Source organism: Excalfactoria chinensis, chromosome 1 (assembly GCF_039878825.1).
Source record: "Excalfactoria chinensis isolate bCotChi1 chromosome 1, bCotChi1.hap2, whole genome shotgun sequence".
NCBI lineage: Eukaryota > Metazoa > Chordata > Aves > Galliformes > Phasianidae > Excalfactoria > Excalfactoria chinensis.
Genome location: NC_092825.1, coordinates 41,978,940 through 41,993,536, shown reverse-complemented (window position 1 = coordinate 41,993,536; position 14,597 = coordinate 41,978,940). Strand labels below are relative to the sequence as shown.

At 44.4% G+C, this 14,597-nt stretch overlaps 1 protein-coding gene across 1 annotated transcript; it reads left to right on the top strand.

Moving 5' to 3' along the window:
• Positions 1 to 10,590: 10,590 nt before the first annotated feature.
• On the top strand, positions 10,591 to 13,284 carry BTG1 (BTG anti-proliferation factor 1). Its single transcript, XM_072358654.1, has 2 exons — positions 10,591 to 10,996; positions 11,996 to 13,284. Exons 1-2 carry the CDS (start codon positions 10,849 to 10,851, stop codon positions 12,358 to 12,360), a joined length of 513 nt encoding a protein of 170 aa, XP_072214755.1. The 5' UTR covers positions 10,591 to 10,848; the 3' UTR covers positions 12,361 to 13,284.
• The last annotated feature ends 1,313 nt before the right edge of the window (positions 13,285 to 14,597 follow it).

The window sequence follows — 14,597 nt, the reverse complement described above, 5'->3', positions numbered from 1 at the left end:
TGTAGAAATTTCTGCAGTAGTCTATCCATTTAAAACACGTACATGAAAAATGCAATTTTCGATCATTATTTCTTACTGTGGATTTCACTACCTCAAAAAGAAGACCAGTCTATAGGTAATATCAGCTATTACTAAGTCATCTTTATATAAACTAATGACTTTGGTTTTGTTACAATGTAGGAAATTTACGGCTAGATCAGTTCCTCCATTTCTGCAGCAACAGAGGTGGCTTTCCCCTGATCACTTCTGACCACCCCTTGTCATTCCTTGGACACCCCTGACCATTTCCTTATGCTATGATATGAATACATAAATTCAGGGGGCACGCACCCACACTTGGTGGCAGCTTTGAACAGTTCTCCTGGAATATTTTGTATTACTGTTGTTTCCTTTTTACTTTGAAACTGAAGAGTCTGGGTGTTGGCAGCACCAGTTTTGGCATGGCCCTTGAAGCCATGCTGTCTGGTAGATGAGACTGAACCTCTGATCTGGTGGGAGGAGATGACTCTGCAGGAAATACCCTACAGCTCCAGGGTAACAAAACTGAGTGGAAACAATGAAGGCATGTCTGTGCAGAGGAAAGGAATGTGATGAAGACATTCCCTGCCTTCGCCTCAAACATGTTGGTTTCTTTGTATGAAGTAGAGCAGTTTTGGGGCCTGAACATGCTGCAGTTGTGTGGCATCAGAGTCGGGCTGAGACAGCTGGTGGGGTTCCACCTGCTTATGGTGTTGTGTACTGAGGGATACACATATAGTGCTCTTGCTCCATAGTGTGGATGGGCATGGGTTTACCTTCCCCTGTTATCTTGTGAATTTCCACGTGTTCCCCTTCCACTTGCTCCTAGCTGAATTGTTGGGCAGAAAACACTCAGGTGAAAAAATGGTTGCTGCAAAGACATTATAAATAACTTAAAAGGATGCTCTATGTGACTGCTGTCTCTCACATGTAATATTTTGTAACTCAGGTTTTTATGAAGCATTGAATTTAAAAATAAATCACGTTTAAAAAAAATAAATTCAAGCAATCTCTTTAAAAAATTGAAATTGAATTACAACAAAGAAAATAAAAGGCAAGGAAAAGTACTGGAATAGTAGGTTTGTCATCTGCAAGCTCAGGCTCTTGTATTAATGTACTGCATAGCTGTGAAGAAAATGGCTTTCTGTCTTTGCCTGTGTGTTAGATCCTGCTGGAACACTCTGTTCCCTGCTCCGAGGAACACTTAATGCTGCTCGAAGCATGTGTACCCGGCGCTACACGGAAGAATCGAGCAGCTCCTCCCACACAGCCCGGCGCATCTCCTTCCTATTGTAAGAGGGGTATCAAGCAGCTCTTTGTTCCTCCGGCTCTGGGAATAAAGCAGAGACAAACACAGGGAAGTGAAAGGGGGAACGGTCACTGCTTCAAGGTGGTGTTGGAAGCAGGAGAGGAAGAGCTTAGATCACAAGACTGTATTTTCTTAGATTTGTCAATGTTGTGTTTTTTTCTTTTTCTTTCTTTCTTTCTTTTTTTTTTTTTCTTTTAAATTTAATTAGAAAACTGTGCTTTTTTATTTATTTATTTTTTATTTTTTAATTACGTCTGTTTGAGACATCTGGCTGCTCTAAATCGGAACTAATGGCCTAATTTTACTGAGGTGTATGCTTCTGCTCTTTCTGCTGTCAAGACCTTTGTTTTTATTTGAGTTAGGCTTTTCTGACTGTTTCTAAAAACAACGCAGGCAACAATCCATGCTTTTGGGTGAGAAAAAAGCACTTTGGGAACTGTCCCCCACCATTTCCAGTGCTATTAAGCACACTTACAACATATAGAATCCTATATTCTTAACAGTCAGTTCTTGTGTTCACCAAAACATAAAGCTGTTATAACCCAGACTGTTTTGCCTTTGTTGTTGTTGGTTTAGGTTTTTTTTGGTAGGTATTGGCTGCTTATAGGCAATATAGGACAAAGCAGGTTCCTTAGTTTATGGCACATCTCTCAGAAAGGAAAAAAAAAAAAAAAAAGCAACAAGCAGGCAGTGTGAGCTCTGAGATGAAAGGTCCTGGATCATGTGCCCTAGCATCACCATCCTGTTCATTTGCAATAACATGGATGCTCTCTCATCAAAGTCAGGGAGATCACTCTCAAGAATGAATTTAGGAAAATAAGTTACTGAGCGTTAGGTTTGCTCACTGCTCCTGGGGACAGAGTTGGCCCCCAGAATTTTGGGCACGTAATGCAAAATGCAATATCACTTTATAGGAAAGAATGACTATGTATTCACACAGGTATGTTTGAAGTCTTCATACATAAATACAGTTGATATAGTATGTAGGCAAATATGTATTATAAAACAAATAAAAACAGAGTGACTGTCTTTATTTATTTATTTATTTATTTATTTTATTTATTTATTTTTAAGGATTTCTTCCATCTGATCATAACCAGAACATCTATCAGTGCTCAAAGCAAGGTAATATGCAGACTCCCAACAACATGATGTTCCTTCAGACGGCCAAATCCGCCCAAGAAAACTAATTATATTAATTTTGCCCTGAGAATTCACAGGCAAAATTTATGTCTGAGACTGATTAAAAGGCCTGAGTTAATACCACTGAAAGAAAAGAAAAAGCTGTAACAAGTGCCATGACTACAAATGATAATGAGAAAGAGACTAAATTGCACTAAGAGCTGGCTAAAAAATGACTGATAAGTGTCTGCTTTTACCACAGTGTATTCATTGCATTATATTCAAGATTTAGATACAACAGACCACAATGAAATTATAGAGAAGTAGCTAATCTAAAATCAGTTGTCCTTTGTAGACAGATCCTGCACTGAATGAAACATGGGGGAACACTCGCAAAAAATCACATCCAGCTTTGGTTACAGTCATTTCTCCTCACATCACCCTCTTTATTTCCCACTTAACTCATGCCAGAAAAGAAGCTGAGTTTGTGAATCAGAGGTGTATGTCTATCTACATATTGCAATAACCATTTCACTCGTTCTTCCTTTGCTGTCTGATCTCCAGTGCTGCTGTCGCAGTTTCCTCATTTTGCTATTTTTAAGTACCTTTGAGACAGGTAGATTTACTGAGGGTTCATCGTTATTACTTCAAGTCCCTTCTGAATAAGCCATCTGTCTGAAAATCTATCACATTTCCAAATCACAAACATAAATAAAGCTGCTCAAGCAATTTTAATGACAGAACTGGAAAGTGAATATATATATTCTGGGATATTCTAAAGGATTTTTAAAAATCTGAGTTTTTTAACCACATCATTAAGTGAAGTACATAAACTGCAAATCCTAAGGAAAAATGAATTCAGTAGCAGGATCAATATGTAGTTTTCTTAAAATCTCCAACTATCTTAATGAAAGTCTATACTTAAAATCTGCAGACAGTTTTATTCTTAAGCAAAGGAAATATTGCTATAAAACTATCATTAAAATCCACGAACGAAATATAGTTAGGCTTGTGGGCTCTTTACAGCATGGAGCTCTGTTCTGGAACTGATACATTGCTAAAAACCATACTCAGATGTATTTGGATGGTTCAGATGTTTGGATGCCTATTCTGAGTGAGCATTAGGCAGAGCACCATGTTACAATCTATAACGATTCTGCTGCTCTTAATGCAGCAGCTGATAAGATTCATCTAACTGTAATATCGTGTTCCTGCTGCGGATTTCATGCCTGGTTTGTCCTTCTCCCAGCAGGGTACCCCTGCCTGCGCTACCTTTGCCTGATCATGGTGGGACAAGCAGCCCTGTGCTGACCCACAGAGCCTGTTTGGGCAGGCAGCAGTGCAAAAGCCCACGAACAGCCACTACAGAGAAGGTAGTTTTCATGTTATTGCACAATTTCTTAAAGCAATACTGTACGCCAGAAAAGAAAACTCTGGGAACTAGGAAGTTACACATAAATCTATTTATCTTCACTTCCATCCCAGCTGCACCATGGAAAATGATAGAAGAGGCAAAAACTTGGAATTTTGAGCTGGTACAATGTCATCATTTGAATAGAGAGTACGATAAAAATGGTTAAAACAGTCTCTTAATATAAACGCTCCTTTCACTTTAATATAATTGTTAATAACTTTCCCATGCAGAGTCGCAATCTCTGGCTGTTTATCTCATCTGTATTTGCCTCTCCTGTTTTATTCATAAGTACATACAAATGAAAAAATGGATGCGTAATATTGGTTATGTGCAACTCTGGGTTGCAAGGAGCTCTTTATTGACAAGCTTTCAAATAAGCTGCTTCTATTGTCATCTCAAATTTTTGTTGTTACTGGATCCAAATGATGATTGCTTTGCTAAAAACAAGCACCATATTTGCTGCCACACCTGCTATTATCCCACTTGAAAAAATCACCTCTGCAACAAAACCAGAGTACTACTATTTTCTGAATTTGCTATTTTTTTTTACTACACGTGCGTGGTATTACAAGCTGTTTGCAGAACTCAAAGGAATACATTTGGAAAACACTTCTCTTGAACCTGTTCTTGCTGGATTCTGATTTCTCCTACTTGAGACTCACACCACAAGGAGAACCTTCTCTGTGAGCAGTGCCCTTTAAAATCACACTTTGCTAAGTAAGCATTTTTCTGTACAGTATATGTCCATCAGTATTTACTTCTGAGGTAGATTTTTCTGATACCTGTTTTGCAGAACCTGCTATAGGTAGAACTAATATTGTCTGCATCCCCTGTACCTCCAAGCCTTACCAACTCTCTCACACTCCCCACAGTGCTGGAGGTTCTTGACAGGTGTTTGCTGAGTGCAAAATGGGACTCTGGCTGAGCTGCCTTGTCCCACTGGCTGGAAAGGGACTACTTGTGTCAGTAGTGATTTGAGGGATTCAGTGCCTGATAAAACAGACCTGGAAATGCAGTTTGTGTATGCACATGTGTGGGCATGCTGGAGAGAAAGGGAGGTTCCCAGTGTGGTCACGTTCAGACATTGCCCTTTCTCTGATTCACATTAGTCTATCTTAAGTTTTCAAAGCCAAGATTGCTCCATTCTGGAAGAATATGACTGGCTTCTTCACCCCTAGACACTCTGAGGATAAAATATTAATAATACTGTGGTTACTTTCAAAGTTGTAATGCTGAGCTGAGAGAAAGGCCTGCAACCAGAGCCCCACTGCACAGTGCATCTTTGCAAGTGGGCTCCATTGACAACACGTCTGAGCCCAGGCATGTACGTAATCATGTCCTGTGATAACACAATACAAAGGGCAACCTGCTCTCAGTATCCAGTCTTAAGCAAAAAAACAACACCCAAACCCACATCAAATCCCTACAGGCCCAACATGCCCCTTGACAGGAACCTCAACATGTTCACCAGTAAACTCAGTAGTGGGGTGGCCCAAATGTTTCTGTCCCATTTTAACAGTAACCACGGGGCCAAAGTCTTTCCAAGGACTCCAGGACCTCTGTGGCTGGATGGAGGCCTTCCTGGAAACTTTGCAGGACAGAGTGGGAGCCCTTGGCATGGCTATGGGTCACTGGGGAAGCAGCACACAAATGCACAGTGCTGGACACAAACCCTCCAGCTTACAGCTGTCCCTGGGGCCCATCTTCTTTAATATCTTTATTGATGACTGAGATGAGGGAATGTACCCTCAGTAAGTTTGCAGATTACACCAAACTGGGAGGTGGTGTTGATCTGCCTGAGGGTACGGAAGACCTTCAGAGGGATCTAGATAAGCTGGATCTCTGGGCTGAGGTGACTGGGATGAGGCTCAACAAGGCCAAATGCTGGGTCCTGCACTTTGGCCACAATAACCCCATGCAGTGCTATAGCCTTGGGGTTGAGTGGCTGGTAGACTGTGAAGAAAAAAGGGACCTGGGGGTGTTGGTCAATGCTTGGCTGAACATGAGTCAACAGTTTTACCAGGTGGCCAAGAAGGCCAATGGCATCCTGGCCTGTATTAGAGTGTGGCCAGCAGGAGCAGAGAGGGAATCATCTCTCTCAGAGAGTGGTCAGGCACTGGAATGGCTGCCCAGGGAGGTGGTGGAGTTGCCATCCCTGGCAGTGTTCAAGAGGCATCTGGATGAGGAGCTACAAGACATGGTTTAGTGGTTTTCTGTAGGTATGGCAAAGGGAGGACGGTTGGACTAGATGATTATGTAGGTCCCTTCCAACCTTGTGATTCTATGATTCTATGATCCCCAACTACAGGGGGTGAGTCTACATCTCAAGTATTGTGTTCAGTTTTGGGCCCCTCACTACAACAAAGACACTGAGGCCCTAGAGTGTGTCCAGAGAAGGGCAGCAAAACTGGTGAGAGGTCTGGAGCACAAGTCTTATGAGGAGTGGCTGAGGGAGCTGGGATTGTTTAGTCTGGAGGAGGCTCAGAGGAGACCTTATCACACTCTACAACTTCCTGAAGAGAGGTTGTGATAAGGAGGGGTTTGGCCTCTTCTCCCAGGCAATAAACAGGACCCAAGGAGATGGGCACAAGTTGTACCAGAGGAGGTTTAGATTAGATATAAGGAAAAACATTTTTTCTCAGAGAGTGGTCAGGCACTGGAATGGCTGCTCAAGGAGGTGGTGGAGTTGCCATCCCTGGCAGTGTCCAAGAGGCGCCTGGATGAGAAGCCCCAAGATATGGCTTAGTAGCTTGTGGTAGCAACAGTAATGGGAGGATGGTTGGACTAGATAATCTTGTAGGTCCTTTCCAACCTTGTGTTTCTATGATTCTATGATTCTCTGGAACAGAAGCTCTATATCCCTTCAGACTTTCCTATGTGTCTTTATTCTGTCAAGAATACTTCCCCTAACAGAAAAAACAATCTATGCTGCACATATAGTGCATTTATTTTCATAAACAAGTATGTATTAGTTCAGATTCTAGGACTATAACAAATTAAAAAATCAAGTAACTCTCATTCTTCTTCTTTGAATTCTTGAATCTTCTCACATATCATGAAGTGCACTCTGTAGCTTCCTTCAGAAAAAGCTGGGAAAAGAGCATGTTACAGTAGTTACAGGGTGTGTATGTGTGTGGGGGACACAGAAAAGCTGTATTTCTGTTACTTGTTTCCAAGATGACAGAACTCACAAAATGCCAGGCTCCCTCCAAACCAATAGTGAGAAACAGTGCTTGCCAAGGCAACATGAAAGAAGTGTTGCAAAGGTTGCAACGTATTGCTTAAAAGTTAGGAAATATCAGAAGCTGGGTTGCCAGTACAACCTTAATTCAACCCTTCTGTGCATATTATGATACAGTCTTTAATTACATGATCACAAACTCTTTTCTTTATTTTCTCTCCCTAGGGGCACTGCTTCATTTAAAGAATCAGATTGGATGAATAAGGCAGTTGTTAAATGTTTACATTCATCCCCTTCGGTGCACTGCTGTCAAGGTATCCGTGAGCATCTTGCACTGTTGACCAGGCTTCCTCCTCTATGACTGGAGCTGCCAGAGCAGAGATGGACACCTGTACATGTTTCCCAAGATGTACAGGTGCTAAAAAAGTCTAGAACAAAATAGTAGGTCAGTAAAATGCATAGGCATTTTGGCAGGAAGCTAAGGAATAAACCATCAGCCACCCTAAGGTATAACCGGCTTCTCTGGTGTTCTCCGCTGAAGTCCTATCAAGGAAAGTCAGCTTTCTCTGATGCTGTGAGCTGTATGCCAAAGTCTTCATCATCACTAACAGCATGCATACTTTAAAGATGAGGATCTCTGGGAGCGTTTCTCAGACAGGAAGCAGCAGCAACTGCTTTCCTATCCTCCCATAGCACTGAGATGGAGGCAGGCTTGGCCAGACTGGGAAAACAAGACAGTTTTCAGCATAAGCAGCTCCCGGCACCTTGCTTCCTCCCACAGTCTGGGACGAGGTCCTGCTGGTGGGCATCTCATGGAACCTTACCCTTAAAGTTACATTTGAATTGCTTGCTGGCTTTGCAGGAAGAACACCAGGGTAGTTCATTCCTCACTAGCAGACTGGATCTGCACAGCCATTTATTCATTCCACAGACAAGGCCTTCTTTATACAGGCTGTAACTGTCTGGAAGTAATAGAAACTAAGAGAACTTCTCGATTGGCAAAATGGTCTGGATTTATTGACTTTGCAGGACATTTGAGGGAAACCATTTGATAGACAAGCAAGTTGTTCTAAAGGAGGAAAAAGAAAACCAACACAAAAAACCCTTTAAATTTCTTCCCCTATCACAGAGTGTGAGATGAGGAGCATGATACCATTTTCCATTTTCATCATGCAAAATTCAAAGGGGGTGATTCAAATCTGATCTGCACAGCCTTGCTGTCCATGACAGCTGTGGTGTGATGAGGAGAGCTTGTTAAACCTGTTTTGGGATGCCCCTGCATAAGACAACTTATCTACACTGGAGTCTCTGAAACTCCTCCTGAGCTTGATTCTGTTTGGAACTAAGCAAGAGAGATGAGAAATTGGCTCAGATGAAGCTCAGATCCAAAAGAGAAGGTGGCCAGTGCTGTGCTTATGCTATATTCTTTTCTGCTGAAGTACTTTCAGTAGTTATTTTGTTATAATCGCAATGCCCATTTTGCACAAGAACAAAGGGCTGATGGACCTCATTGTGAAGGAGAATCATCTGCTGCTCTGTGGCTTGAAAAAGAACAGCAAATTCCAAGCTACAAACAAATAAAAAATAGCTGCTCTGAATGCACTTTACTACTCAGGAGAAGCAATGGGGAAGAAGGGATAGTTAGCATCTGTGAAGAACCAAGAGGAGGGTCAGTTTATCAGCTCCTCCCATCTCATAGGACAGGACAGCTCATGAGATCATCATAGATGAGACTGTGCTCTAAAACCTATACCAAGATTTTTAGCATGCAGTAAAGCTGTGGATTTAAGCTCCTGGAATTATCTTTTGAAGGTGCTTTGCTCATCTCCCTTGTGCATAGACAAAGTGATAGTCCCTTGAGACAGTCTGAGATAGAATAGCTCACGAGTGCAGAAAAAAAATACAGTGCTATTCAGATTCATCTCTAACACTGCACAAAAGTGGTGAATTTCTATCTTTTATTTAAATTATTTCACATATTTATTGGTATATGTTACACTATTGATTTACTGAAAAAGAAATGTCAGGACTTTTAATGCTCTTTTTAATCATTGGATATCTGATGTCAGACTGCAAGCACTGTACATATGAATACACACATGTACAAAAACAAGTATTTTATTTGCACCTTTGCATATGAACAGAGTATATGACCGAGGGGATCGATGAATTTTCTGTCAAAGAAACTAACACTTTGTGCTTTTAATAAGAAAACAAAAGAACACCATACAAAAAAATAACAAAACAAAACAAGCCAACTTCTGCTGCTGCTTTCATCTCTGTGCAGAAAGGAGATGCATAGCACTGGGGAGACTGCAGCTTCACCCTCTTCTTGGTCATTGCCAGGTGAGTAATGTTCTCCAGCCTTCCTGACCAGCCAGTGTTTCCCCCACGCAAAGCAAGCAATCCAAAAGCAAGTAAGAAACACAGAACCAGCTTAGCATGGATGGGACCTTAACACCTGTCCAGTTCCATCCCTCTGCAGTGGATGGGACTGAAACATACCAGATCAAGCTGGCAAGGACTCCATCCAATCTGGCCTTTCAACACCTTTCGGATGGGGCACCCACAGCCTCCCTGAGCAACCCCTGCCACTGTCTCACTGCTCTCCAAGTGAAGAACTGCCTCCTACCCCCTCATCTAAATCCTACTTATTTTAAAATCAATCCCCCTTGTCCTACCACTATCAGACCATGGACCAAGTTGGTTCCCCTCTTGTTTATAAGCTCCCTTAAAGTACCGAAAGGCCATACTGGGGCCCCTTGGGAGCCTCCTTGTCTCTTGGACTGCACAAAGGGAACACATGCTGTTAAGCAGCACACAGGAAACGCCTGGAAGAACAGAACGGGTACTTCTGGGTGCCCAGGGCTGAGATCTGGGCCCGTGAGAAGGCTCTTCCCACGACTAGCGATGTGCCTTTCGGTTCGCTAGGCCCTGCAGTCCCAAGGAGTGACCAGCATCGTGGCTTTGCTCCTTGCCCCCCGCGTGGAGCCCCTCGCGGCGCTATGGGCACGGTCAGCAGAGGACAGAACAGCGATGGGACCGCAAGCTGGGAGACTGGCCCCCACCGCGTCTCAAAAGGAAAAGGGGGCAGAGCTGCCCGCATGCAGGGGGGAACGCGGGGCCGAGCCCGCAGACACGCGGTGGGACTCGCCCGGAGACAAGTCCGAACACGCGCAGCGAGCGCCCCACCGGCGCTGCCGCCGCCTGCGCGCTCACACCTCCCCACTGCCTGGGCTGGGCCGGGCCGCCCCGCGCTGACGTGTCGCTGCTCTCCCCAGATACAGCGCGAGGCCGAGCCCAGCGCCGTGCGCTCGCGCTGCCGCTGTCTGCACGGCACACGGGGGCGGGCGGCGGCCCCCCGCGCAGCGCGCACACCGCATCCCGTCGCGCGCGCCCCCGCTCTATTTGTTTACAACCGATTACGTCACCCCCCCGTCTCCAGGCACCGCCTCCCATCCGCCGTCACAATGGTGCGATCTCCCGATTGGCTGCGCCGCGCCCTCGGCGCTCAGACGTCACTTCCGGACAGCGGTAGCTATAAGAGACGGCGGGAGGCGTTCGGCTCTCTTCGCCCCTCTCAGCAGGAGATGCGTGGAGCGCTACCGCGGCCGCCGCTGCTGCCGCCGCCCCCCTGCTGCAGGAGGAGGAGGCGGAGGCTGCCGCCCCCGGGATGTGATCTGGGTACCGCCGCCTATTCCTCACCCAGTTAAAGCCGTTCACGCTCCGCTCCCTTCGCCCGCCGCCCCGTCCGGGTGCCCGCCGGCCGCCCCGGAGAGCTGGCTACCGGCCGCCGCCGCCTCCATGCATCCCGCCCTGTACACCCGGGCCAGCATGATACGTGAGATCGCCGCAGCCGTGGCCTTCATCTCCAAGTTCCTGCGCACCAAGGGACTGATGAACGAACGGCAGCTGCAGACCTTCAGCCAGAGCCTGCAGGAGCTGCTGGCAGGTGAGGGCGGCGGGAGCCGAGCCTCTCGGAGGCCGGGAAACCGAGCCCGGCCCCGCCGCGCCCCGCCCGTGGCGGTTGAGGGGGGTGGGGGCGGCGGCGGGGTCTGCCGGCGCCGTTGGGCGCTGCCGTGCCGCTCCCCGGCGGAGGGGGCTGTAAACAAAGCGCTCCCGGCGCCGTGCGCGCACCCCGCGGCGCACGTTCCGCAGACAAAGCGCTCCGAGCAACCCGCGCGTTCCGTCCCAGCCGTCCCGTGTCCGGCAGGAAAAATGCTCCTCAACGGCGGTTTTGTCGGGTAGTAGTCGGTAGTCGATGTCGCTTCCTCTTCTGGAAACGTCTTACAGCCGCCCTAATACTCCGGTTGGGAGTAAATACCGATGGTTTTCTTGCTGCCCCGTAGGGTTTTGTAGCACCCAACTCGAGTCCCAGGCTGCCTGGCGGCGGCTCGTACCTCGTGCCACAAGTGGTTGCGGGGTGCTGGTGGGATAGAATTGCAGAGGTAAGTTAAACCGTAGGGCTCTCATCCGGAAAAATAGTCTGGGAAGATAATTGGGGGGAAGAACTTGAGCCCGTAAATGTCGCCCAGTTGTTTCCCTGGTCATTTTTAGGTGCTCTTAGAATTTGAGGAATGAAGCGTGGGTGTAGCTGCAAAATGACGCTGAAAAGGTTCTTCTCGTGGTGTTTTTTCAAAGTGCTTTGTAAGCACTTTGTTACACTGGTTTTTATGAATACCAGGAAGTTGCGTTTTGCTCCTTTCAGACGGCAGACATTGTTCTCTGTATGGTAGCATGAAACAATAACCGTACATGAGTACTCCTGAGGGGATGCTGCACTTCTGTAAATCATCGCAGAGGGAGACCACAATGATATTTTAAGTCAGCTGATGCTAAAATAAGCATCTCGGCACCTACGGTTGTGAAACTTTGTAAGAGAACAGTAATCAGTGCGCACTTCTTTTGAATGCAGAATTAAGGAAGATAATCCTTTTTTTTTATTTTATAGAACATTATAAACACCACTGGTTCCCAGAAAAGCCATGCAAGGGATCGGGTTACCGATGTATCCGGATCAACCATAAAATGGATCCTCTCATTGGACAGGCAGCACAGCGGATTGGATTGAGCAGTCAGGAACTGTTCCAGCTTCTTCCGAGCGAACTCACTCTATGGGTTGACCCGTATGAAGTGTCCTATCGTATTGGAGAGGATGGCTCAATCTGTGTGCTGTATGAAGCCGCACCCGCAGGAGGTAGCCAAAATAACACCAACATGCAAATGGTAGACAGCAGAATAAGCTGTAAGGAGGAACTTCTCTTGGGCAGAACTAGCCCTTCCAAAAGCTACAATATGATGACTGTATCGGGTTAAGATATAGTCAGTGGATGGATCACCTTAAAATGGATGGATAAGTTTGGTTTTTACTTTGGGTGGGCACCTCTGGGGATGGATTATGGAATTTAAACCATGTCACAGCTGTGAAGATCTGGCACACGTTAGAGTGGTATTCTTTAAAGTGACAGTGCCATAGTTTGGACAGTACCTTTCAGTGATTTAATAGCCTGTGAGTCAAAATGATTACAACTTGCTAGGGAGTGAAGAAGATCTAGGAAGGGTCAGTTTCTCCAAGACATCTTACTTAATTTCTACACCAATTCTTTCGACTCCAATCTGTATTTATAAAGTGATTCTCTGCAGTACGTCTTGCAGAGTAAATTTGCACTATTACATTATTAATTGTTAGCATTTTTGGCAGCTCAGTAACGAGACTTACTGTTATGAACACAATAGTACTGGAAATTTTATCTTTCAGACTTTTACCTAGCACTTACAACTGTGTATAAATGTACATAAGATAAACTAGTAAGTATGACCTGGGGAAATGGTCGGATCTTTACATTGGCCTCAGAAGTAGCAAGTGATCAGAGTTTGCCATGGCAACAGGCTTTAAAAAGACCCTATAAAGACACTGTCTGAACTGTGGTGTTAGCACCAGCCAGCTATCTGTACATTTGCTAGCTTGTAGTTTTCTAAGACTGAGTAAACTTCTTATTTTTAGAAAGTGGAGGTCTGGTTTGTAATTTCCTTGTTCTTAATTGGGTAAAAGTCTTTTCCACAAACCACCATCTATTTTGTGAACTTTGTTAGTCATCTTTTATTTGGTAAATTATGAACTGGTGTAAATTTGTACAGTTCATGTATATTGATTGTGGCAAAGTTGTACAGATTTCTATATTTTGGATGAGAAATTTTTCTTCTCTCTATAATAAATTGTTTCCTATCTTGGCATTTTAATTAATCTCTTGTCGTGATTACATAGGACCAGTCAAACTATTTTTGTCTCACAGTAGATATAAAATAGGTACTACACAGGTTTAAGAGTATCATTGGCACCGTGACACTAGGGAACACTCGATGCAGGCATGGATTGATGGAAGACCTCGCTGTATATAAATGCTTGGGAAGTTTAAGGGAACACAATGAGTTACATGTCATTTAAAAACTTTTATAATGTGTCCATGTGGAAGTAACTCCAGGGCCAATAATTCCGGGATATGAGGAAAAGGTACAGAAATAACATCCACCAAAGAAAGATGACTTGACTAAATCCAGAAGATTAAAGTTTACTTGGCTTCCTGATGAAGGATATAGCAAAACTAAATGTCACTTTTGACCTACTTGCTCACAAGTTCTCAGTTGCTCCTTGATGGATTCCCTGCTCATTAAGAGTTTTTGGGACAAATGTCCCTTAGCTTTACGAGCAGGTTAACCACTCTACAGAAAAGGTTGCTCGCCTTTTGCTTTCTTCAGATGCAAGACTTTCACTTTAGAAATCATTAAGATGGGATTCAACAAAAGGTATGTAGATCTTTTTTTCCCAAACTTAAAGGATTGGTTGAGGCGAAGTGAGAAGCCCCTACTTATGGGTTTCCAAAGTTAATGAATGATGTGGAGTACGTGATTCACTTAAGCACTACACTAATGTCATTTGTATACTTAGTTACACTTGAGAGAAATTCCTTACCACTTTATTTACACTTGTTAAAGTGCTGGACTCTAAAGCATGGGAGGAACTTTCTGTTCCTTATCTCCTGTGTACTTTGTCATGTGTGCATTTAATAAAAGGCCTACCCCAGTTGGTCACTTACATTATGAAAGCAAATGCTTTTGCACTGGAGGAAAAGAAAACAATCATTACTTGCCACCTTGCTTTCTTATGGGCAGGACTGAACTCCAGAGTTGCAGTCTATTGCAGCAGGTCCCGCAGGAGTATGAGGCTTTACAAAACAGTGATAGTAATGTTTTGCATCCAGTTCAAGTGATTGTGTAAGCAAAACCTAAGGCTGAGCTGTCTAGTTTCTCCTGATTTCTTTCCCACAGTTTTTTGAAAGTTCAGCTTTACAAATACGTATGTAGGTCATGGTAAAATAAGTATGTCAGCTGTCAGCACTTTAAAGGATTGCTATTATATTTCCAATAGTATTGCATAGCAGGATGGTTTATTAGTATAGATGAGTGCAAGCATAATGGCTGCTGAAGCCATGAACTGTAACAAACCTTACTCATCTGGATGTGATGGTAGTAGATCCACTGTCAAAGCTTAGGCA

Bases quoted from the DNA above. Each gene is read 5' to 3' on its own strand.
- BTG1 (XM_072358654.1), top strand. From the start codon at position 10,849: ATGCATCCCGCCCTGTACACCCGGGCCAGCATGATACGTGAGATCGCC. The intron at 10,997-11,995 runs GTGAGGGCGGCG...TTTATTTTATAG, and splicing joins CCTGCAGGAGCTGCTGGCAG to AACATTATAAACACCACTGG.